The following is a 25118-nucleotide window of genomic DNA, read 5'->3' as shown; positions in this document are numbered from 1 at the left end:
TCAAAAATGTTTTTGTATGTCTGTATATTAAAAAGAGTTCTACATTTATATATTTTCCCTATATACATATTTGTAAATATATATTCAGCCGGTATAATGACGGATATTCTTTTTGTATTACGACGTCGACGTGACTTTTGACGTTGACATCAAAATGTATACTTTTTATATGTATAATATAATAATGTATAAATTGCGTTCTCAGCGTTGGCTAGCGTGGGTTAATAAAAATGTATATTTTTAATGGCTTATATAAAATTTTATTTTATATTTATAAATCGTAGTTAGTTGGTTTTTTATGGCAGTGGTATCTTCTGTTATATAAAAATGAATCCTTATATCCCTTGATCATGCAATCAGGTGTGAACGGCTGAACCGATTAGTTAGAGGGGAGGCAGCTTAGACCCGGAAGAAGAACACAGGATAATTTTTGTCTGGTGTCGATTTTTGGCCGGCTATGCAAAGCAGTTATCTCGTGACGCGGGTGGAACCGCTGGGTAAGCTAGCTTTTTAAATAAACATTAAAATATAGGTAACCTTATTATTACGGTCGGGTGAAAATAAAATTTAATAGCTCTTGTCTTTCTGTATTTTTTGTAAATACACTTATTTTTATGTATTTACCATAATAAATCCTGTTTATTTAGTTGATTTATTATTTATTGGGATTGCGAATACTTGTTGAAAATAAATCAGTAAAATAAAAATAATATTTTCCCCATATAATCGAATATAATATACTTACCTCAGTTAATTATACAATCAGAAACAAATTCTTCTCTTTTTCAAAAATCTGTTAAAAATAGACACCACTGCAATAAAAAACCTTTACTATACATTTCGACGTCTCGCTTTTCTCCGGTTTTACTCTATGTCTAGCAAAATTATGCTGAAAAATATATTTTTGTACTAACGATATACCGCTCCTACGATATTATTAACACCCTCGATTCTTACGGATTGAGCGAAACTTTAAGCGGTAAAGATATTTATTTTAACTTTTTTATATTCAATTCTGATACGATTACAGTTCTATACGGCTATTCCAGAACGATTACCGTTTCATTCGGCAAGTCCATTACGATTACGCTGTGATTCCAATATGATTTTGTTGATTTTTTTTTAAGTTGTTTCTTTTAAATCGTCAATAATGTTTATAATTATTATTCAAAAAGCAATACCTACACATAATCTAGTTCAGTTACGATTGGAAAACTGAGGATCGCATTTATAGACGGGGCGATGGAGAAGGAAAGATAGCGGAGATGCCATAATGAAGGTAGGTCAGGCGCCTTCTTGTAGGTCAAGCAACGTACGGCAGGCGTGATCAGTTACTAGAACTAACGAGACGTTCAGGTTCGTTGTTAAATCAAAACCAATCTGTCAAAGATTGGTACTGATTGATTGGTGATTTTGTTTTGAATATAATGGGTGGGTTTCACATAAGGTATGTAAGGACGGAGTTAGTAACATTCCTCGCCCCCCTCGCCCGGGATGTTGTCGCGCTACTTTCTTAGGAGATCTTCCGTTATGACATCTCCGCTAGTCATTTTGTTCTCCATGGCTGGGATCAATGTAAAAATAGACTTTTAAATTAACCAAACCACAAAAGGTATTAAAGTTGCCTGTAAAGAAGCCTGTCTTTGTAACCTTCAATAATTACAACAATTTTCGTAAAGTCAGTAACCTTAATTGGTTGATATTTCATTTATTCCTAGTTTTCGCAAGGAACTGCTTCAAATAAATTAAATATTTTACTTATTTTTTCTCCGTGTCCTTTAAAACTAGAGGTTTTCTTATATTTTTTTATTTAATTTATATCTTTTTACCGCTTAAAAGTATCCGTAAAATATTCTGGGTAACTGACTGCTTTCGCAGTAGTGACAAGCGATTGCTTGCCACCAATAGAAGCACGTTTTTAACCTACAATTATATTATAAACTTAACATTAATGATTAAAATGTATTTGGTGTTTAATTTCATAAAATTATTTATTCTTTACACTATAATTATAAAACTTTAACCGTTTTTGCGACTAAATCTAGCATACCTTTTTACTAATTTTTGTTTTTTTTTTATTTTATAATCTATGTCACCCGCAGATTATGAAAAATAAATGTCAAAATTATAATGTAGGAACGTTAATTTTAAATTAACTGGCTTTTAAAAATATATTCTAGCTTCTGATAATTATTTTAAATTATAACTAATGTAATTAAAATCATTAGGACCTATACAAAGTATATCGATTAATTTATTTAAGTTACATCACTGTTTTAACGCATCGTTTCAACTAGTGTCGTAACAATCTCACTATCGATATCGATAATTTCAACTATATTGCGAATCATGTACTCTTCGGTAAAAAATGTGTTATCTTTAAAATTAACATACGATACACGCTAAAACAACTAAAAATTAAAACTCAATTGACAATTTAATTATCTACGTCTTTTGAGAAGACAATAAAAACACAACCGTTTGTTAAGACTAATTTAAAAAAACTGATATAATATATCACCAATCCGATGCACTTATCATATCTATTCGTCTATATTTCGGCAGTACTCGCTAGTTTCTTTCCAATTTCGATTTATTCTATCTACAGGTGCCCACTTCTAATATTAGGTGCAACTATGAGCAAATTTTATTGGTCGATAATTGGACCAATCAGAAGCGTTTGCAGGAGAAATTAGTACTCGAAAATCCCACTAGATGGCAGTGTTCACAAATCCACTGCCATTTAGATTAGCAAACTCACTCGTTCTAAGACTGTTATTATTTCTAACGCCTTTTTATACCGAGCTTTATATACATGCTTAATCAGGAAAAGTTATTAATAATTTTAGAGCAAAAATTGCTGAACATGATATTAGCTTCTGGAGTCAATTGTACTTAGTTTGAACAACACTTTTGGAAGCTTGAAGCTGTATATTCTATTTAAATGTTAATCTTTGACATTGTGTGGTATTACTTGACCTTAAAATCGACCTTAACATACACATTTACTTGTTTTAGCACTGATTAATGATTGTGGGTTTAAATTAGGTATTTACATATCTATGTAATAATTGCAAAACATGTATTTTCTTATCGTTATATTTCTATTAGAAATTGGTTTGCGATTTCTTTCAAGTTTTTTTTTTTTTATTCATTGCTTCTTTTTAAGATCAATTAGTCCACACATTTTTTTTAAATCACTATTATTTCAAAAATGTCAAGCTAAGCATATCTCGATGCAGCTTAACGGGAACATTTGAACTTTGTGCTGTAAAAACTAAGCACAACACTAAGCTACGTCTACAGTTGGACGAAAAATGTAATTAAATCTCAGCTAGGGTAGGGCCCAAAGATACAGTCGATCGATTGTCGATTCATCGATATTTACACATCACTAGTGACAGACCAGTGACAGTTCTCAATCGATGACTGACCGACGTTATAGTTTGACAGTTAATGGACAGTGTTGTTATCGATATCGGTTATCGACAATCGACCGCTCGGGGCAGTCTCTATGCCTACTTCACCTCATGCAAGCACATGCGGCCAGTGTTGCGATCAATGCGAGTGCCGCGACGGGCGCCGCCGCGGTATTACACATGTCTTCTTCGCAGAAACACATGTGGCCCGTTCCAGTACTTTCCATCATACAGACGTGGTCTACCATGAATAGATTTATTTGTAGCTGTGAGGTACATGTTCGACGGACCACCTCGTACGCTGGAAACAGAGAAAAATCAAGTCAGAGTCAAATTCAAAGGTTTTTATGGCATATAGAGCTCTCACAGGTTCTTAGGAAACGCCAAGTCTTAAAACACTCTTTTCATGGAATGGGATCGTTTACAATATCAAATAATTTGGAGAAAATTATAAAAATTGTAGCTTCTGCCAACGGTTTCAACGTAGCCCATGGGGACTACTGCTAAGTGCGCCCTGATAAATACGGCTCTGAAACTGCTAAACGTTGGGAAGCTACACTCTTCCTAAGTAACATGGGCTATATTTTATCCTCGTACGGGAAGTAGTTCCCACGGGACGTGAGTAAGTAAAACTGCGGTAAACATCTAGTGTTTTATATTTTTTTTATATATCTAGTCACACCCACCGCTCACAATAACTCAAAAATCTAGCCACACATTAGTGGTTTTTAAAAGTAAACAACATAAGTTATTCCTCACTGAATGACAGATTCTTGTCTACCATTTAAATTGTCAAATGATGACAAACAGGCGTGCTCTTCATTGCCAAAAAATTAACCCAGCATAACGCTTGGCGGCTCGCCCAATTTGAGTGCAACGTTTAAATGAAGACCCCTTGAGATGTGCCGTTTATTTCACTATTGAGTTAGTATTTTTGTATGGCTTTAGGATAGAAAAATAATTGACGGATGGGCTATAAAATGTAAAAAACTTTTTTATTGGAACTTTCGTGCCCATAGTACACTTAGATTTTAATTGTTTTTTACTTTTATATGTATTAGTTTATTATTTTTGTAACTGTAATTATTGTTTATGTATTGTATGTGCTATGGGCCTTAGTTGCCTGAATTAAAGGAATAAATAAATAAATAAAATAGGTACCTAACAGGGACTCCAAAAATCCGCCAATTTATTCAATTACTAGCTGTTCACCGCGGTTTCATCCGCGTTCTGAGGGTAGTTCCCTCAAAGTCAGAAATCGTTTATTAAAATAGGCTAATTAGATTAGCACTTTTTAACGTCAAAGCTACAAAAATGACAGCACGCCTAAAAAGCCCCCTTTCACCACTTCCTAGTGTTATGGCTGAAAAGAAGAAGTGGTGAAGAACAAACTTCCCAGCAACACGGCTGTCTATCAACAGGACACAATTTAGCCCATGGCGCTCACAAACCCTTGGCCGTTTTTTTAATATTAGTAAAGATAAAAGTTCAAAAATACTTACGACTCTTAGAATACCGGACCATCTTGACACAGCAACCGTTGCAAGTCTGCAGAGGTGGTTGATCTCGCGGCAACGCAGTGTAATTGAAGGGGTCCTTGCACCGCGGGTCAGTCCAACTGTCGCACTCGTAACAGTATATCGTTCGCGCTGGGAACAGTAAGGCCGATTAGAATTTTGGGGACTTTGCCGATTGCGTTTGAGGGGTTTGCCGATTGGGAAAAAATGGGGGCTCCCTAGACGGTCAATTAAATTGCGCAATATTAGGTACAAATTGTGTAGTTCATCGAATTAATATTGACAATTTTATCGCTTGTGTAATTCACCGTTTAGGGTGAAGATTGCGCAATGATTTTTGCGAACAATATTTTATTGTAATATTGCACAATGTTATTGTACGTCTAGGGTCCGCCTTACAGTTAGTTTTGACTGATGCACATGTTTTAGTTAAGGAAGCGTTTAGTGGTTTTTGCGATCAGCTTGTTTTTGATAAAGAGAGCGATTAGGAATTTGAAACAAGCAAAAATACTGTTACTATATTAAAGTATATGCATATAGTGTGTTGTTTATACTACGATGTAACGTTTTATTAGTATGTAGTGTTTTAATGTTGAGCTGATAAAATTATGTTTATATACATATTGCAATAATTGTGTTATTGGGGCCATTTGCGAAGTGATAAAGTTGACCTATGTTATTTATAGGTGCCTACTCAGCGTGTGATGTTAGCATGCCATCTGTTTGAACTGGTCATTTCGAAGATGTTAGTGTTGTCATTAATAAATATTTAGATTTAGACAGCACCAAACCTGATCTTCTTGGGCCTTTTGGCTTTCCAACAATGAAAGTCCTATTTTGGCATAGTTGATGGTATCATATCATATCGTTTATTGCATTCCATAATGTACATTAGGTGGGAAATATAAAATAATGGTATTCTAAATGAAAGATTCCCGCGTCCTGAGAAAATATTTAAGAGTGTTTTCACACAGACAGATTTTTAGAGACACATTCTGCGCGGCTTGAATCTGTCACGCAGTTCCGGGTGGCGTTTGTGCCGCTGAAAGCGAGCTATAGTTTCCCTTTTGGTTAAAAATACCTGCCATATACTCATAAAAAGACAGAAAAACCTAGAACAACAATAACTAGATTTCAATGCTACAATCGATCGCCCTACTAGCCTACTGGGCTAGAACTACCATAATGCGAAACCTGTTGCCATTCTACCAGCCTACCAAGGCGAAATGCGATAAAAATCTACTAATTGTCAAAGCTAGGCTACTAGGGTAGCTAGGGTATGCAAAATCGTGGCAAGGCTACGTACACACGCGATGTCAAGGAGAACAGTCCTTGTGGTATATTCCAATCGCTGGAATTGAAAAAAAGTCCGCTTAAATGCTCGTTATTGGTTTGTGGCGCCATTGTTTTTTGTTATGCTGGGTTTACATTGACGGTAGACAACGAAGATAGGTAGTAAATGCGGTAGTGTGGTCGGGAGGACGTTTGTGAACGTCGTAAAAGTGAGCTTTGAGTGAGGACGATGTATTATAAAGGGCACTGATGGTATATTGAGCCATCATCACCAGTATTTTTACTGTCCCACTGTAAGGCACAGGCTTCTGATCATAAAGAGAAGGAATGAGCGTCAATCACCGCGTGCACGAGAGGCGGATTGGCTATTTCATCATTTTGAAAGTCTAGGTTTACTCTAGATTATAATACTAGATATTCGCCTATACGATTGTATATCCATTGGTGTCTGGTGTACCTAGAAGGTACCAACATATAGGTATCTTTAGAAAATATATTGTGTAACTTATTATCTTTCTAACGTATTCCTCAAGAATCGAACTCACCCCTCATATCTGAGAGCAGGTATTTTACAAGTAGTCGCTGCGCAGAAACCAATTTTAGGCAATAGTGAATGGCCAAACATGTTCGATAGACCACATGACCACATGCCTTGCTCTTAGAATTTACGTGCAAAACCGCCATTGATTACAGCAAAAACTATGTATTAAGCTTGCCAACGCGAACACGACTCGCCCGCCAGTGTAACCCCAGCTGAAAGCCGTCGCCTGAAAGTCTAGCACAGTTCGTGAAGCGTCTGCAATGTAGGCCACTATGTCTGTCTAGGACGGCAGACTACCTGTCGCTTTGGCTAGTTCGCGGAACTCCTTTTAAGTGGCTTTAAAAGGATTGCTGGAATTTATTTTATTGACGGCATAGAGGTGCTTGTAAAGTTTTTAAGGAACCAGCAGAATTTTGCCGCTCAGGGATACTACAAAGTGGGTGGATACGAGATATTTAAATATCTAAGTTCTATTGATCGTTTTCAAACTTCTCCGCCTTAAGAACAGGTACAGAAAAGTACATAGATAATGGGCAAATTCAGTAGGGAAGAGATACAAAAGTGTAGAATCTTTTAGGTTAAATCCTTTTGCTTTTTTGGAGAATATCAAAGAGACGCAAAACAAAACTATAAACAGTCGGCTTTCGTACCTAACTTATTTAGAACTGGCAAAAGGTGACTATAGGTATCCAAAGGGTACAGAAAAATCACAACCCCTGTACTTTCAGGTACGTAGGTACAGCAAAAAGGCAAAGGTACCATATGAAAGTCTACAAGTTGCCACTTACAAGTTTCTTCTAATCGCATAAATCTGGCGTCTAGATCGCTTGCTGCTCAAGTTAATATGTAGGTCAGGTAGAACCGGGTAGAACCGTACAGGGTTAACATATAGGGTTGCCTGGTCTTCAAACCAAAAAGACAGACGAGCCACTTGAGTTGAACTTTGAAAATACCCCAATCTTTGACTTTGAGAATGCGCTCGCTTTTGATTGCAGCAAAGTTATGCCTAAAAAAAGTTTCCTACGAATTGAGAGCCTCTTTCTTTTGGGAAGTCCGTTAAAAATATTATGAACAAATACCTACCATCTGCATGAAAATTTGAATTTTATTTCAAAGAACTGAAAAACAGGATAATCAGTTAGGGAACTATTTTATGAAACTCTTGGTTATCTAGCTAGGAGGACCTACGAGATATCGAGTAATATATTATATCGAGTATAAGTCATCGAGAGGAATCGAACGATATCTTGACTGTCTTATTCCATTCAGCCACAAACATACATACATGCTTGCAGACAAGATACGCGCGAAACACAACCCTTAGTAGCATTAGGGTAAAGTTATTGTAAAATTTTACGCAATCAGGTTAAACATAACATAATTTCAAGGGACCAAGATGGTATCTAGCTGATCCGGTTGTCTAGCAACGCTAACAAAAAAAGGGTACCTACTTTTAAAAAATCTCTCGAATGACAGGGACTTAGCGACGACACTCGAGCGTTTAACAAGGATCGAGGGTAAATATGCAAAGTCGATACTTGGTATCGAGTACTTTTTCAGGTGACAAGGCTTTCGAGTGGGCTTTGATTTCTGAATAAGGCTATACGTAGAAGAGCAATTAAATTACGTAATATACTAGAGCTTCAACGATATATGCTACTTATTACCCAGGTGTGGGAAGTGGTTCCCTCGGTACACGGATAAAATAGCGCGGAACAACAATAAAAATAATGTGCAAAACAAAGAATTCACTAAAAATCTTTAATGATTTGCACAATTCGTAGGTAAATAAAATATGATAGTATTCGTAGGTAATATTGCGCAATTTAATTGATCGTCTAGGCTTGCCCTTAGGTTTTTTTTAGTGTGTGCATTATTTTGGCAAATTACAAATTACATACTACATATTACACTACGTTCTTTGATCCATTTTATTAATTATAAGTATGTCAATGTGTAATAATGTACATATTTCCTTCCGACGAAAGCTGACTATGAGATTCAGTTGACCTGTCTCAAAAGTGTAGAAAATGCGACCAATAATCAGATTATTCAATAAATATTTTCAACGAGGGTAAGATTTTCTTATAAACAAGATAGTCGATGTAACATCTATTAGACGATCGATAAAACTAATTGGTTTACGATATTTGCGGCGCAACCCTACATGTGTCATTAGCGAGATTAGTGATGTGCACATCTTGATTTCGTAACATGTCGATAAATATTTAATAGATTTTTAATCTTTTGCGAAAATTTTTATTGTCTATCATATTTTAATGATGACGAAAAATATGATAAAAATACTTATATAGGCAAATAAGACTTCTGACTCAAGTACTAAATTAGATAGTAGAAATTGACAAGAAAAGTGTCAAATATCTTTTAGATCAAGTTCATAAAAAAAAACATTATTTATTATTAATCTTTGCACATACCTAATTTTGAAAAACAACAATCAGCTTATTACACCAACCATCAAACACAATTTGACATTCACCGCGTACAAAAAAAGCCAGCCCGCCATTACTCGGTTTAACACCTTTAAAACAAACGAGATCAAACAGAATATAAATCAGTCACAAACGTTTTGCAAGATAGTCATTAACTAAAATCTAATTTTAACTATTTGATACTACGTCAGCACGTTATATCGCACCTCAGCGTCGCACGCGCTGGTTTTAGAATTCAGTATATCGGCGTTTATTTTAGATACGTCTTCTTTATAATGTTTTTTTCATATTTAATTTCGAAGAGAGATGTGATTATTAAAATAGGTTTGTTTTCGCGACGATGATTTTTTTGTTAGATAAGAATTTTTAGTTTTTTATCTGTCTGGGCTTTTCACAACTATGTTGGAGTCGGCTTCCAGTCTAACCGGATGCAGCTGAGTACCAGTGTTTTAGAAGAGACTGCCTATCTGATCTCCTCAACCCATTACCCCTTGGTTAGACTGGTTGTACAGATTGTCTGGCTTCTGTCTATGTAACGACAACCAAAGATGTTCAATGACAGGAGAAAAATTCATGATTGTGAAAGAAAACATTCTTCTCCGTTATAAGGTGGCAGGTATGTAAATGTGACAAAACTGCACTAATTTTTATTCGTGATCTATCTAGCCTAGCTTAGGATATGATAAGCATAATTAAGTTAGCTTGGCCTCAACTTCCTAGTTCATTAACTTCCAAAATTAAAGCTACGAAAATGATTAGCGAAGATCGGATTTTATGAATTGTAATCGGTATTTCGGGATATTTTGAAAGCTGTCATGGAATGAAGGTGTAGGATAGCATATATGTGCATCAGTAAAATTATACATTACCTGTTTGATATATTTACTTACCGTTATAAATCTGAGTCGTACAAACAGACAAACACACAGAAGGCTGTAGATTTAAGCTTGGCTTTTTCTAAATAAATGGCACCTCTGGAGTTCTTAAGGCTTCGACTGGTAGCGGGGAATTCAACTTTTTTTTCATGTTTGTCATAAGTTAACAGTAGATATGAGGCATGATTTTATCATTCGCGGTAATAATATGCCTCAAAATATTTTTTAATGACTTTATTAAACTTGTAAATGGTAAAAATATTTGTTCATATAAGATCATAATGTAAGAACCTTCGATTTTAGTAACAGGACATGAAAATTACTTAAGGTAAATTATCACCCCAGTGCAGCTAACCAGGGCCAAAGCCTGCCGGGGCTGTGGGATTGTACGAAAGAGTTACCGCGGCCCTGGTACATACCTGGTACATTCCTGGCACAGGGCTTAAGAAAGAACATGATGGGCTTTTAATTTACCATAGGTATTTTATCACTGCGAATGATAAAATCTGATTCTCTGATGATGAGAATATTAGATTAGATTTAAATTTCCAGCTGCCAGTCATCACATTCACCTTAAAGCATCTGACACAAAAGTTTTACAGTACACAAACTCACACAAAGATACGAAGATATGAAGTATACACGCTACGCACACATGCAAAGCATTAACGCAGAGAGCAATGAAGCTGTGACATGACGGCTTAAGCATAGTACAAAGATGTACAGTTGTGAAGCTACCTACTAAAGTTCGTAAAAATGTCACTCACACACGCATGTGTATCGACGAGCTTTTACCGGCGCTATCGGTGCTGTCAGTACTAAGTGTCGTGCATCGAGCACATGCTTGTGTGAGTGATATTGTTACGAACGTTAGTACGTAGCTTCACAAGTTTTACAAGAGAATATATTTAAACTGTGGCTTAAGGGAGTGTCATGCAGTTTGTTGTCATGGCAACCGTGAGCTTATGTGTACCAAAAGATGTTTCATATCAATATCTAACGAGCAAAATCACACATGCAAGTATGGTTTCTACACATTTTACATGGTTACCTGTAGGTTTCTATAAGCGATATATCCATAGGAGAAATTTGACATTAACTTAGCAAGTTTTATTTTTACATATGTTAAAAATAAGCACTACAGAAGAGTATTATCATGCACAAAACAACAATAGATATAGAGAAACAATAAGTAATGTATTTTTCTATTTTACTTACTAATTTAGTTGTATTTTTAGTAAATGATTAGCTAAAATGTTTACCTGCACATTGTTAGAAAACAAAAAAATAAAAATAAAACAAAAAAGCTGGAAATGACTTTTAGTGAAGAGATTTTTCTGCGTTAGCCAACCCAGTCTACGACATTTTTCAATTTTTTTCATGATTTTTTTAATAATTTTTTAACGGAATTTTCCTCGTGAATTAAAATTAATGTAAGCAAAGCACCTGGCAAGTTGAAAAAAAATGGCTTTTATTAGCTTTTTTATTTTATTTCTGTAAAAGCCTAAAAGCTCGTGAGTTTTTTTCTTTAGAAATAAAAAAGAGAAATCAGTACTTACTCTGGCATTCCGCCTGAACAAGGGGGCTGATACTTAGTGCCCATAATGCTGAAAATCCATGCTTGAATTAGTAAAAAAGAAAATAAAAACATATAAGAAAGAAAACACTACACAGTTATCTAGATAGAAAGAGTACACAGTAAAAATACGTCCTGTAAATAACTGAATATAAAAAAGTAGAAAAATAGTTTTTTTTTTGTTTTTTTTCTTATGTCCATAGACTGGTTGGCTGTATTTTAGAAGGAAGATATAACTAAGAAATGCTATTAAAAATTATTTTAAAAATATGTGTTTAGGAAAAAAATTAAAATTCTTTTCTTTATATATTTCTTACCAAATCATTTGTAAGTAATTAGAAAAAATCTGAAAACGAAGATCAGTTATTCACAGGAAGAAAAATGTTTGAGTGTTTTTTTTTTTGGAAAATTTTATTAAGTTTTTTTTAGAAAATTTTAATTTGTCTATCGTGACTAAGAATTACATGCAATTATTGCATTCCTCAATTCCAACAATTAAACACACATTCCTGTGGGCACTCAAACACAATACACTTATCGAGCTACGGAAATATCGATAATTTCACATCACTAGTATCTGTCAAGTAACTGTCAAATTATTCTTGTTGCGAAAAAAAGTAAAACAATAAAAGTTTACAAACGCTACTCTGATGGCCGGCTACTATCTAATAAAGTCTCAGATATCCTGATTATCTGACAAATAAACTGTAACTTTTGTTTTCAGTGGTCTCGGATAGCAAAATCTAGCAAAAATTATGAGCAGCTTCTATCTAGTAGATAGCATTAACTATCAGATAACTGACATTTAAAAAAATTACCACACAGAATTCCAGATGTATTTAAATACTAAATTTCATTAATAATGTAAAAGAAACTCGATCACTCGATGTGAAAACTATAAAAGCAACGATCACAGCTATCTAACGATTGTGCAGTCTCTCGCACCAGTGGATGCAGTCGCCATATTGTAAAGCTTAGACTGCACTGCGGTGAGACCAGTGAACACACTAACTGATTCAGAACTACTTATAAATGAGAGCATATTCAGGCCCGATAAAGTGACAGTTAGTTATCTGATAGTTAATGCTATCTGCCAGATAAAGGCTGCTTTAATTTCTGTCAGATATTGCTATCCGATTGAGACTTATAAAAATTAAGTATTCACAAAGAGCAATTTGTCTTTTGAGGTCTTAGGAAGTTTTTTGTTTCTTGGGTACGTATCTCCCGAGCCTTTTCCCAACTATGTTAGGGTCAACTTCTAGTCTAACCGGATGCAGCTGAGTACCAGTGTTTTATAAGAAACGACTGCCTATCTGACCTCTTCAATCCAGTTTCCCAGACAACCCGATACCACCTGGTAAGACTGGTTGTCAGACTTACTGGCTTCTGACTATCCGTAACCACTGCCAAAGATGAATTAATCTTAAATTTAATGCATCTGTAAGTTTATTAAGCTAACTACATATTTATCATTGAGTATTGCTTGAAAATTGTCTTTATAAAACCTATTTCGAAATCATAAATAGCTAAGAGATGCCTTATACCTACAAATAAACTTACCTAACAAACAACTTTAAAATAACCAATAATTAAAAAAATATATTTTTGTCATCATTAAAAAACCATAGATCCACAATAGTGATGTGACACACTCTATCGATATTCCCACAGCGAAACACAACACAACTAGCAACGAGTACTCTATGGTACAACACTGGTGACAGCACTACACTTCAGCTCATATTACCAGTCCGAATGCAGGAGTTAGATTTCACTTGATCCACCCCGAACCACGACATCAGCAGAACTGGAAAAATATTGCATTTAAATTAATATAAAAATCTTCGTAAAATGTCCTCCTAGCCGATTGTCGGCCACGGCGGCAGTTCTCATATAAGGAGATCAGCCAGCTGCGCAGGACATATAGTGCACGGGCATTTGCGCAGACACAGGTGCACTCACTATTCTTTCACTCTCTCACCTCCCCACTCAGAGACATTTAATGGTTACTTAAGCCATTCCTTAGTGAAGGATTTGTATGACATTCCGTCACTAAGGAGTGACTTAAGTAATCATTAAATGTCTCTGAGTGGGGACGTTAGTCTTATGTCTCACGGCGGCAGTTCTCATATAAGGAGATCAGCCAGCTGCGCAGGACATATTATAGTGCACAAGCATTTGCGCAGAGACAGGTGCGCTCTCTATTCCTTCACTCTCGCAGAGTTGATTTGTTTATCCGCACTTATCTCAGGAACAACTGGAGCGATATGAGAAATTCTTTCAGTGTAAGATAGCCCATTTATCGAGGAAGGGCACTGGCTAAGTTTATACGGGTGCGTGGACTAATATTCAAGGGACGCGATTTAAACCGCTGGTGACAGCTGGTCATAAGAACTATAGTCAGTGTATTTGCAATCTTATTTTCACAATATATTTTTAACTAGCTGTTTCCCGCGGTTTCTCCCGCCTTCTTCCCGTACCCGTCAAAATTAGTCGGAGAGTCTAGCTTCCCAACAATTTTTGGTATTACAGAAAATGGTCGGATCCAAAGAAGGCTCATAAAGGCGAAAACAGTGTTCGTCGTCCCCCGAACACCCGAATTTTGTCGCGCTACTTTCATCTATACCAGTGATTCCCAAACTTATTTTGTCTAATGCCCACTTTGAGAATAAATATTTTTTTAGCGCCCCCATTTTTTAGGGTTCCGTACCCAAGGGGTAAAACGGGACCCTATTAGTTTCGCTCCTCTGTCCGTCCGTGCGTCCGTCCGTCGGTCACCAGGCGGTATTTCATGAACCGTGATAGTTAGAGAGTTGAAATTTTCACAGATGATATATTCAGTGGCGGTTTTAACTCTACCAGCGCCCTGGGCAAGATTTCTATGGCAGCCTCCAACTGCAATTCAAACCCATACGAAAAACAGAGACAAATGTAGTTACCAAATGCGCGAGCGAAGCGAGCGCGAATTTTTTTTTATAGTTTACAAGTCAAAGCAAAAATTACGTAAAATCGTATGTACATAAGTTATTGCTGGTTGGTGAATGCAAAAAAATACGGGAACAAAGCTTCTGATTGCGCGAGCGAAGCGAGCGTGAAAATTTTTGTTCTACTTTAGAACTCAAAACAAAAATTAATTAAAATGTAGCCCTTTGTTGGCGTTGGCGCCTAGGTATTAAAATTTTGGGACTTAAAGTAGCACCGTAAATAAGAAAGTTCGAAAATTTTTGAGTTTTGGGACATAAAAGTAGTGTTTGTTCGAGAATTTCTCAAATTTAACGCGGAATTAAACACACATTAAAAGAAACCCTGACTGGATCGACAGTCAGCTGTATGTGTTTGTTTCTTCGGCGCTCCAACTTTCCGAGTTTGAGCAATCTTTTAATTCATATTAGTTAATGTTCACAAGTTGCTGTTAAGAGTAAATAAAATTACAAATGACCCCCCAGGCCTCTACACAACGCCCCCATTTTCTTTCTGGGTCTCTTACCGCCCCCCTTGAGATCTGCAGCGCCCACAAGGGGGCGTTATCACCCACTTTGGGAAAGACTGATCTATACTAATATTATAAAGCTGAAGAGTTTGTTTGGTTGTTTGTTTCTTTGTTTGAACGCGCTAATCTCAGGAACTACTGGTCCGATTTGAAAATTTCTTTCAGTGTTAGATAGCCCATTTATTGAGGAAGGCTATAGGCTTTTTATCCCGGTACGGGAAGTAGTTCCCACGGGATGCGGGTGAAACCGCTGGCTGAAGCTAGTAGGAGATATTGCGTTATGACATCTCCGCTAGTCATTTAGTTCTCATAGTTTTATAGAAAACTGCTTTAAAGTTATTTATAACTAATATATGTCATATATTCGTATAATAACGGCGGTTTTATACTAGTTCGCGGGTATCAGCAATATTCTATATGAAATGGCAAACAGCCAGACACAGGAAATGAGAAAAGTCTGTCATTTTAAAATAATAAACTGAAAAATTGGGTGAATCTATAGTAATATTATAAAGCTAAAGAGTTTGTTTGAACGCGCTAATATCAGGAACTACCTACTGGGTATTGTGGGTGCATACTACATAGTATTTACCATACATATTAAGATCCTAGCTTCTGGAAACAGTTTCACTCGTATCCCGTGGAAACTACTGCAGGAACCCGGACAAGAAAAAGCCTATAGCTTTCCTCGATAAATGGGCTAAGTATCTAATTCTGAAATAATTAATTTTTCAAATCGGACCAGTAGCACCCGGGTTCCTGCAGTAGTTTCCACGGGATGCGAGTGAAATTGTTGCCAGAAGCTAGGATCTTAATATGTATGTCATTGTATGTATGAAAGGGGGGCGTTTTGGGGGTGCTGTCCTTTGGAATTATTTGACGTGAAAAAGTGCTAAAAACTAGCCAAGTTTCAATAAACGACTTTGACTATGGTAAATACTATGTAGTATGCACCCACTGTTTCATATTTGGTACTTTTAGAAATAAATATAGAGAAACAGCCAGTCGATAGCTTCCACCCACGGTTTCACTTGCGTCCCAAAGAAAGTAATTGCAAAAAAACTGATCAAATCTCTTCAAATTTCTAGTAGCTTTTGCGTGAAAGAGCAACAAACGTACAAAATATCCACAAGGTAGGTAACTCTACTTTTAGGTATTCCTATTAAAACTACTCTGTAAAAAGGACATAATTTTCTTGTATAGTTTTTAACACTATTACTGTACAGTAGGTACACTATAAAAACCGGTCAGCAGTTTTTAAATTTACCTATTGCGAACAAACAGCCAGGCACAACGACTTTATTTTACAATACGTGTTTATATACACACACATAATATTATATTATATCTCCAAAATAAACCTCCTATCTATTATAAAATGTCGAGTTATTTACGTCATGGCCGGAGTATATGCGTACGCGCCGATAAATGACGATTCCATGCCAGAATATTAAAATATATAAACTTAATATCATATATTTGTTGTTTAATGTGATTTTGTGATTTTGATTTTTTTATTTACACGTAGGATTTAAACACATTTGACTTCTAAAACCCGGAAAGCGGTTCAGGAATCGAACTTCGGACCCTCGCGTACAGAAGTCGCGTTTTATGACCACTGCAACCAATGGGATATGTCCTGGGGTAAATTCTGCTAATTTAATCACTTGTCAATTGCATATCAATTGAATCTCATCATCATCTCCCGAGCCTTTTCCCAACTATAATGGGGTCGGCTTCCAGTCTAACTGGATGCAGCTGAGTACCAGTGCTTTACAAGGAGCGACTGGCTATCTGACCTCCTCAACCCAGTTACCCGGACAAGCCTTGGTAAGACTGGTGTCAGATTTATAGGCTTCTGACTACCTACCCCTTAAAAGAGATGACGGCAGATAGAAGAGTATGGAAGGAGAAAACATGCTGCGCCGACCCCAAATAAAATTGGGATAAAGGCAGGAGGATGATGAGAATTTAAATATATTTTTTTTCGTTTACATGTTATTTCAGTTATAATTAAGTTGGTAACACAATTATTCATAATTAGGTATGTATTATCGGAATGCACTTTTATCGATTAACATTTTTGCTTTTTAAACTTATTTTATTGCCTACACTATTACTACCATGTTTGAGTTTTATTTTCATGATGGAAAATCATCATCTGCCTAGCCTTTTTCCAAGTATGTGATGCTGAGTACCGGTGTTTTACAAGGAGCGACTGCTTATCTGATCTGATGGAAGCCGACCCCAACATAGTTGGGAAAAGGCTCGGAGGATGATGACGACTGCCTATCTGCCCTCCTCAACCCAGTTACCCGGGCAACCCAATACCCCTTGGTTAGACTGGCTTCTGACTACCCGTAATGACAGAGCAATTGGCAGATGAAATCCGGCGCAGGGTCTTGGGGTTCGATATTTCGATGCGGCAATCGGGGCGAATATTGGTATAAGTAGGTAGGTACTATTACAAACCACCAAGGGAGCAAAAGATATCTAAATATTAAGCAACAGTAAATTCCCAAAGACTCGCGCGTTTTAATGAATCGTAAACCGTGCACAATGATTCATTTGGCATTTGATCGTCTATTTAATATTATCTCGTAAACTTTGACGGACTGTAAACATCTGTTTTTTTGTTTTAGAAACTGTTGCAAAATACTGAACCCAAAATTGTAATCTATACTGATATTACCTACTAACATAATGTTTATAAATAAGGCTCCGAGTCTATTGAAACATCATCATCTGCCTTTTCCCAACTATGCTGGGGTCGGCTTCCAGTTTTACCGGATGCAGCTGAGGTGTCTGTCTACCAACGAGGTGGACAGACGACCTTATAAAAGTCGCCGGAAGACGCTGGATGCAGGTCGCCTCCAACAGGTATCTGTGGAGATCTAAGGGGGAGGCCTATGTTCAGCAGTGGACGTCCTATGACTGAGATGATGATAATGATGAAACCTAATTCTTCTGTCTATCTGTTACTCTTTCACGCCAGAACTATTTAATACTAATTACTTTCACGCCAGAATCGATAAAACGTTTGTTACACATTCTTATCTGGGACCTGAGAAACGACCAATAATGTCTGTACCTATGTATTTTAAAACATTAACAAAACAATTCAGTACCTACATATGTGTTACTTCGCTCACAATTACATTTTTCCTACGTTTGATGTTGTTGAGTCAACAAACATTCGTGGTATGGTACGATCCATATTTTCGTACGTTCCGAATCCTACCTACTTTTAATACCTAGTAGGTTTAGAAGATAATGGGACAACTTTATATATCTACATGAAATAAAGGGACTGGGACGCGGGTGAAACCGCGCAAGGATCAGCTGGCCAGTTTTCCTAATTAACAAGTTTGCAGTGACATAATACTTCCTTCCTACTAATCCTACTATCCTACTATATGTTTGTTATTCTTTCAAACAAAAACGGCTAAACCGATTTGGTTGAAATTTGGTATGTAGATAGGTGATACCCTGGATTAATATATAGGCTACTTTTATCAACACACCACGCGGGCGAAGCCGCGAGCGGTTAGTATTTATATGAGTCATTTCTAACAAGTACATACACCTTTGAACATACTTAGTTACCAACCAAACTTTAAAAAACCACGTTTAAAAGCCTACAAATATTACGTTTACTATGTCAACAGACAAGACACGCGTCTATTTCTGCCCGTACATTGTCCTAAGCTATTTCTGTCTCAGTTTAGCCGGAGGTCGTGGCAGGTCGGGTCAAGTTGTAGGTCTGTATTCGGATGGGGATGCATGCTTTATAGTAGTTTTTAAACCCCAAAGTTTTTAAGAGGGTGTATCTATGTATACTAACATAATAAAGATAAATACTTTTTTCCGTTGTTTGTTTGTAACTCTAAGTATATCTCTTTCTAAGTATATCTTAGACACCAATGGGTGATAAAAAAGGTGAAGGAAAACATCTTGAGGAAACCAGGACTACCTCTATATAGTCTGAAATCAGCAACCCGCATTGAGCAAGCGTGGTGATTAATGCTCAATCCTTCTCCCTGTGAGAGGAGGCCGCAGCCCAGCAGTGGGACGATAAAAAGGATGTAACTGTTGTTTGTTTGTAAATGCTCTTTAACTAATGAACTGATTTGAAAAACTCTTTACTGCTACACTCATCTCGAGTAGGTAACATACTCGTAGGCTATATTTTATCCTCGTACGGGTAGTAGTTTTCACTAGGCGGGTGAGTCCGCGGAATAATAGTCAGATATGTTTTGTCTAAATTAGTTCAGCTGTTTTAAAGTTATGAGCTATTTTATAAACAGAGTGTTGGAGATTTCTATTATCCAGCGACAAAAAAAAGGGATTTCTAATACAAATAGCGGATCGTTCCGATTTCTAGTTTAATACGACCAGTAATTCCTGAGATTTGCGAGTTCAAACAAACTCTTCTGCTTTATTAATACTTCTAATTATTCATATTAATTATAAAAATTGTGGGAAACATTTTTCCATGCCATGGCAATATTTCTATTTTTTTTTTGCTGTGACAGCAGGGGTTGCAAACCGTCGGTGTGTTTAATAATTATTAAATGGTTATTTTTTTGTAATTCGTAATACACTAAATGTTTTCTGTTAACGACAACATTTTAAGATTTTAGACAAATAAAACTTTAACTTTCTTTTCGATTTTGTAAAAATAGAACACGTATAAAATATACACTTCTATGGGAATCGAAAACGAGTTATAATGATGATATTTTGTCCGCGAAAATAGGAACTAAATATAAAATGAATATTTTTTACCTGGTACAGGGAATATCCAGCGCATTTTTTCAAAATTCTGCCTTCCTTCTTGTAACTGGTCTTCAGCTCGACTTTATTTTCATTTCCACATCGATTTTATCTTATATTTAGTTTTATTATGTTACGTTTTTATCAACTAAATGTGTTTTCAAAACAGAAAAAAATATTATTTTTGTAAGATATTTTTTGATATGCACACATTTAGGAAGAGATACAAGAAATGTAACAAAATATGAAATATCTACATAGATCAGGAATAAAAAAACAAAACGAAAATCGAGATTTTCAAAAAAATATGAATGAATATTAAAATGAAATCTTGATCATTCAATTATTTGAGTGAAAAAATAATCGTTATCTTTTACTTAATCTTACCAGTAAGAGGAAAAAGGTTGTATTTTCACGAATATGAAAAAAAACTCACAGGATTATAAAATCATTCGTCCTATTACCAGCGGATGTATATGCAAGTGCCTGTTTTTTTTTTCTTTTTTACGTTTCAAAACCGTAAGTTAAGAAAAATGAAAGATTTTATATGACAATGTATGAATGTCTAAAGCAATTTTAACCATTGCATAATTACACAACCGCCAAGAATGGTTTGTTCGATTACATTGCGGAGAAAGCTAACCTAGGCATGTTTATAAAGACGTAATTATCAAGAAATTAAACATCTATAATATAAATAAGTATGTAAATATAAGCATAAGTAGTAATATCGGAGGGAGGGAGCAATTTTTCAATAAAAAACGTATTTTTAACTACATTTTTTGTCAAAGATTGTAATGGCCAAATATAGAATAGGTAACTGACAGTTTTAACAAAAGAAATAAGAAATTTTCGTACATAATGAGGCAGACTTGAATTAAAACAAAAGACACGCAACGACAGTAAATATTACAGCGCCATCTATCGAATTTAGAAACAACTAAAACACACATTACTTTTATTTTGAAGTCTCATTGCGGATATCATAATTCATTTAAATAAATTCTAATTTTGACACTAAAATGGCGGGAACGGACCGAATTTACGATCGTTGTCCAAGCTTCCTTGATTTAATGGGACTGCAGAGTTTTAATATCACATTTACGTACACTTTCTGCGTAAATGTTTCATAAATAAATTAATAGGATTTTGTTGGGCTAATGGCGTGTTTTAGCGTGTATTTGTCGCAGTATCATAGCATAGTACTTTAGTGTGTGGAAGTAGAAAAAATCGGCCGACAGCACGCAACACAATGCGCGGACATTATTGATTTTAGTCACCGCTACATTCCACGATTATTATTTACTAAATACACTGTTTGTTCTTTCATTTTATGAACACTTAAACACAGAAAACTAAATGCATTCACTGATTTATCGAACGTTTCTTTTGTAACCACGATTTAAAAGAAATATTGATAAATAAATAAAGAAAATTTAGGTTTTTTCTATGGGAAAGTTAAGCAATGATAAAAATAATATTAAAAAATTAATTTTGCTTTTTTTACCTACCAATTAACATGGCGTTTACGTGAAAAAATAAACACTAGTCACTGTTACCTAATAAACTGATGTTATAAATATGGTTTAATCATAATTAAATGTGTGTTTTTTGTATTTTATCTATGTTTTATAACGTTATTCGCGAATGCAGCGATTTTAAGCCCATTTTACAAGGGACACGCCGATAGACAGCGCGCGGCGGACTCACTGGCGGGGCTGCCAGACTCAATTCTCAGTTACGCAATAAGATACGGGGAAAAAGTGGAGACTGAAACCGAAAATTGGTGACGATTCTTCGAAAATCTAGTTTTTCTAGCTATTCTCAAGTGTGAACCAACAGACAAACTATGTTGTCTATAGTTTTGTTGCAACATGCATTTTGTACTTTATATACCTAATATAAAAAAATACCGCGTAGTAAGTAAATAAATAAATAAAATAAATAATGTGTGTCGGTCATCTCTTGCTTTGTGTAAGTAAACGTAGGTTTTTGTATTCCATTATTAAATGCGTAATTAGGTACGAAGTGCTGGTAATTGGAGTAAGTAATTCCAATGGTAAATTAGGTGTATACATAGGTAAGTATTATGATAAAGTCAAAGTCAATTTTGTTTATTTCAGTTAGGCCTATATAAGCTCTTTCGAAACGATATAACTATTTTTTACAATTTTTTCGTGCTATAAAAAATTCTGCAGGTACCGAAATGGTTCATGGCTTTTATTCCTCTCAAAGATCCAAAGGGCGTATTTTAATGCAAAAAAGAGCTACATACTTCCAATATTGTTTAGGTGCACAAGGCATTTCCTGTAGGTACCTACTTAATATTTCCGTTAATATTAAAATAATTGTGCATAATCAATTATTTAATATTAACGGAAATATTAAGTACAAGAATAACCTTTCTCAAATGCATTGATTCTTTTCGAGGATACGTTGTAAATGAATGAATTAATAAAATATTTGTAATGTTGCTTAATTACATCTATACATAAAAAATCGCAAGTCCCATATATTATGTAACTCTCCCCAAAAATGGGTAAAATTAGATAAGCTGGCAACCCAGTCACTCCGGCATTGGGCCTGTATTACTGCTATGCGGAAAACGGGAAACACTCACATTTTGGCTTTATATGATAAAATAAAGACTCTTTACTTGAAAACAAATCTAGCTTAAAAAACTTCTAGAATTTTATCTTTTAAGAACCAAAAATATAGAATCAACTATTGGTTATATTTTTATAGAAAAAGGTACCAAGTAACATAGAAATAAATTATAGTTTAAAAACGGCTTGCAAAAGACCGATTTTGTCTTAATGATTGAAATAAACACTTAAAAAATATATTTCCTCTACACTAACATCTTATTAACCAAAATAACTTCTTAAAAATTACCTTAAAAACAAAATACTATAAAAAGCTAATTTAAATAAAATAAAACTGCCGTATTTTACCTGACTTTTCCGCAAACGCCATCTAGTGGTGAAAATTGGAAACTTTTACAGAGTAAGGTAACTGCTTCTTTACGTAAAGGACAATGCCTAAAAACGTCCCCACCCACCAACAGACTTGAAAGTAGTGTCATTGGATGCGCCTCATTTAATAGATCATTTCTTATTATGGAGACATATTACAAAAGTATGGGGTTTAGGAACTATAAGACAATTTAGTATCCTCAATAATCAATTAACTTCAAGTTTGTTAACCAATTACTCAGAGTTATGTGGACCGATTTTGATGTTTTTATTTTTATTTTAAAGAATCTATCTCAAAGTTAGTCTAATGTAATTTTCATCAAGATCTTTTAAGCAGTTTTTTAGTTATCATCGGTTAAAATAATCGGTTTGAAGAGACAGTGTAGTACTTCGTAAGGACACCTTAACCACCTCCAACAGAGTTCAACTAAGTGTCATTGGATGCGCCTCATTTGATAGATCATTTCTTATTATGGAGACATATTCCAAAAGTATGGGGTTTAGGAACTATAAGACAATTTAGTATCCTTAATAATCAATTAACTTCAAGTTTGTTAATCAATTACTCGGAATTGCGTGGACCGATTTTGAAATCTATTTTTTGTATATAGAGAAACTATCTCAAAGCTAGTCCGATTTTATTTTCATCAAGATCTTTTAAGCAGTTTTTGAGTTGAGAATAATCGGTTTGAAGAGGCAATGTAGGATGTCGTGAGGACACCTTCACCACCACCAACAGACTTGAAACTAGTGTCATCGGAAGCGCCTCCTTTGATAGATCATGACTATCATAACGATTTACGCCAAATGTATGGGGGTTTGGAAATATTCGACATTTTAGTATCCACAATTAACGTAACGTTAGGTTAGGTTAGTAGGTATACACCGTGACTTTTTAGTCGTCTTACAACGGCAGCCCACTTCATGTATCCAATGACTAGTAAACGTTCATATAAAAAAAAAATATGATATTTGAATAATTTAAAAATAATTCATTAAACCCCAAACATTTAGAGTATGTCGTCACAGTAAAAAAATATCTATCGGATAAGGCGCTTCTGATGACACTAGGTTCAACTCTGTTGGAGTAAGTAAAGGTCCATACAAAATCATTAAACCAATTATCATTCTAACATAACTCAAAAGTTGCTAAAAAGATCCCGATGAAAATTATATCGCACTAACGTTGAGACACCTTCTTTGCATTAAAACAAAAATAATCAAAATCGGTTCGCGCAACTCCGAGTAATTGGTTAACAAACTTGACGTTTATTGATTATTAAGGATATTAAAATGTCGTGTATTTCCAAAACCCCATACATTTGGAGTATATCGTTTTGATAATCATGATCTATCGAAGGATGCGCTTCCGATGACACTAGTTTCAAGTCTGTTGGTGGGTGGGGACAGGGTCCATACAAAATCCGGCATTGTCCTTTGTCAAATGTCACTCTCTATTCAAAGAAAATTCTTAGTGTGTTATATTATTTTTCCTTTAGGTGGCGCTAGTAAGTACTTTTTCTGCGTTGGACCAATAACCAAGGGGTATTGAGTTCAGCGGGGCCCAGCAGAGCCAGGGGCGTAGCTACCGCCGTATCTGCCGTATCAATTATACGGGGCCCCCGGGCCACGGGGGCCCCAAAAGTGTGTAAGGACAAAAAATAAAAACTTACTAATTTATTTTATTTTACAAATATCAAAATTCTGAAAAGCAATTCTTTTTATTTTCCGCCTTAAGCGTGCGATCAAAAGTTAACAACACTCTACATCGTTATGGCGGGCTGCGGGACTTCCCCGTTTTACTTACTTCATCTTCAACTCAGCGGGGAATCCTTCATCGATATCGCGATTTACGTGTACGTTGTTGTACTTTACATTGGATATTAAACCACGGAGTTAGTAGCAGCATAAGGGGGGGAGAGGGCGGTCCGCCACTGGTACCACGTCTCGGGGGGTGCCATCTCGGTCGACACATATCTGCACGACCAGGATGGCACGGGCAGAAGGGACAAGTCACTGAGGGTGCCATTCTAATCTGCAAAGCCTAGGTTCACTACCAGTCACTGCATGCTATTCAAAGAAGACGGATCGCAATCCATACAAAATTGCCCCACGTCCTATAACAATGTGACGAATCTCAAAAAAAAGATAAAAATGTTAAAAATAATATGGCATACTCTCTATTTTCACACCTTCATATGAA

General features: G+C 35.6%; 1 protein-coding gene across 3 annotated transcripts; it reads right to left on the bottom strand.

Annotated features, from left to right (window-relative positions):
- Window positions 1-1779: 1779 nt before the first annotated feature.
- On the bottom strand, window positions 1780-21667 carry LOC110384683 (protein quiver). Of its 3 annotated transcripts, none has more exons than XM_021346095.3 (6): window positions 21500-21667; window positions 19953-20088; window positions 13422-13481; window positions 11658-11705; window positions 4922-5068; window positions 1780-3720 (listed from the first exon to the last, which is right to left on the bottom strand). In XM_021346095.3, exons 2-6 carry the CDS (start codon window positions 19975-19977, stop codon window positions 3524-3526), a joined length of 477 nt encoding a protein of 158 aa, XP_021201770.1. In that variant the 5' UTR covers window positions 19978-20088; window positions 21500-21667; the 3' UTR covers window positions 1780-3523. The 3 variants fall into 3 exon arrangements, with proteins under 3 accessions (XP_021201770.1, XP_021201769.1, XP_063898220.1); XM_021346094.3 differs by lacking the exon at window positions 21500-21667 and adding an exon at window positions 20522-20567; XM_064042150.1 differs by lacking the exons at window positions 11658-11705; window positions 21500-21667 and having other exon boundaries at window positions 19953-20134.
- Window positions 21668-25118: the final 3451 nt, after the last annotated feature.

Source organism: Helicoverpa armigera, chromosome 27 (assembly GCF_030705265.1).
Source record: "Helicoverpa armigera isolate CAAS_96S chromosome 27, ASM3070526v1, whole genome shotgun sequence".
Taxonomy (NCBI): domain Eukaryota; kingdom Metazoa; phylum Arthropoda; class Insecta; order Lepidoptera; family Noctuidae; genus Helicoverpa; species Helicoverpa armigera.
Note: the sequence above shows the minus strand (reverse complement) of the source record. Positions and strands in the feature narration are given on the sequence as shown.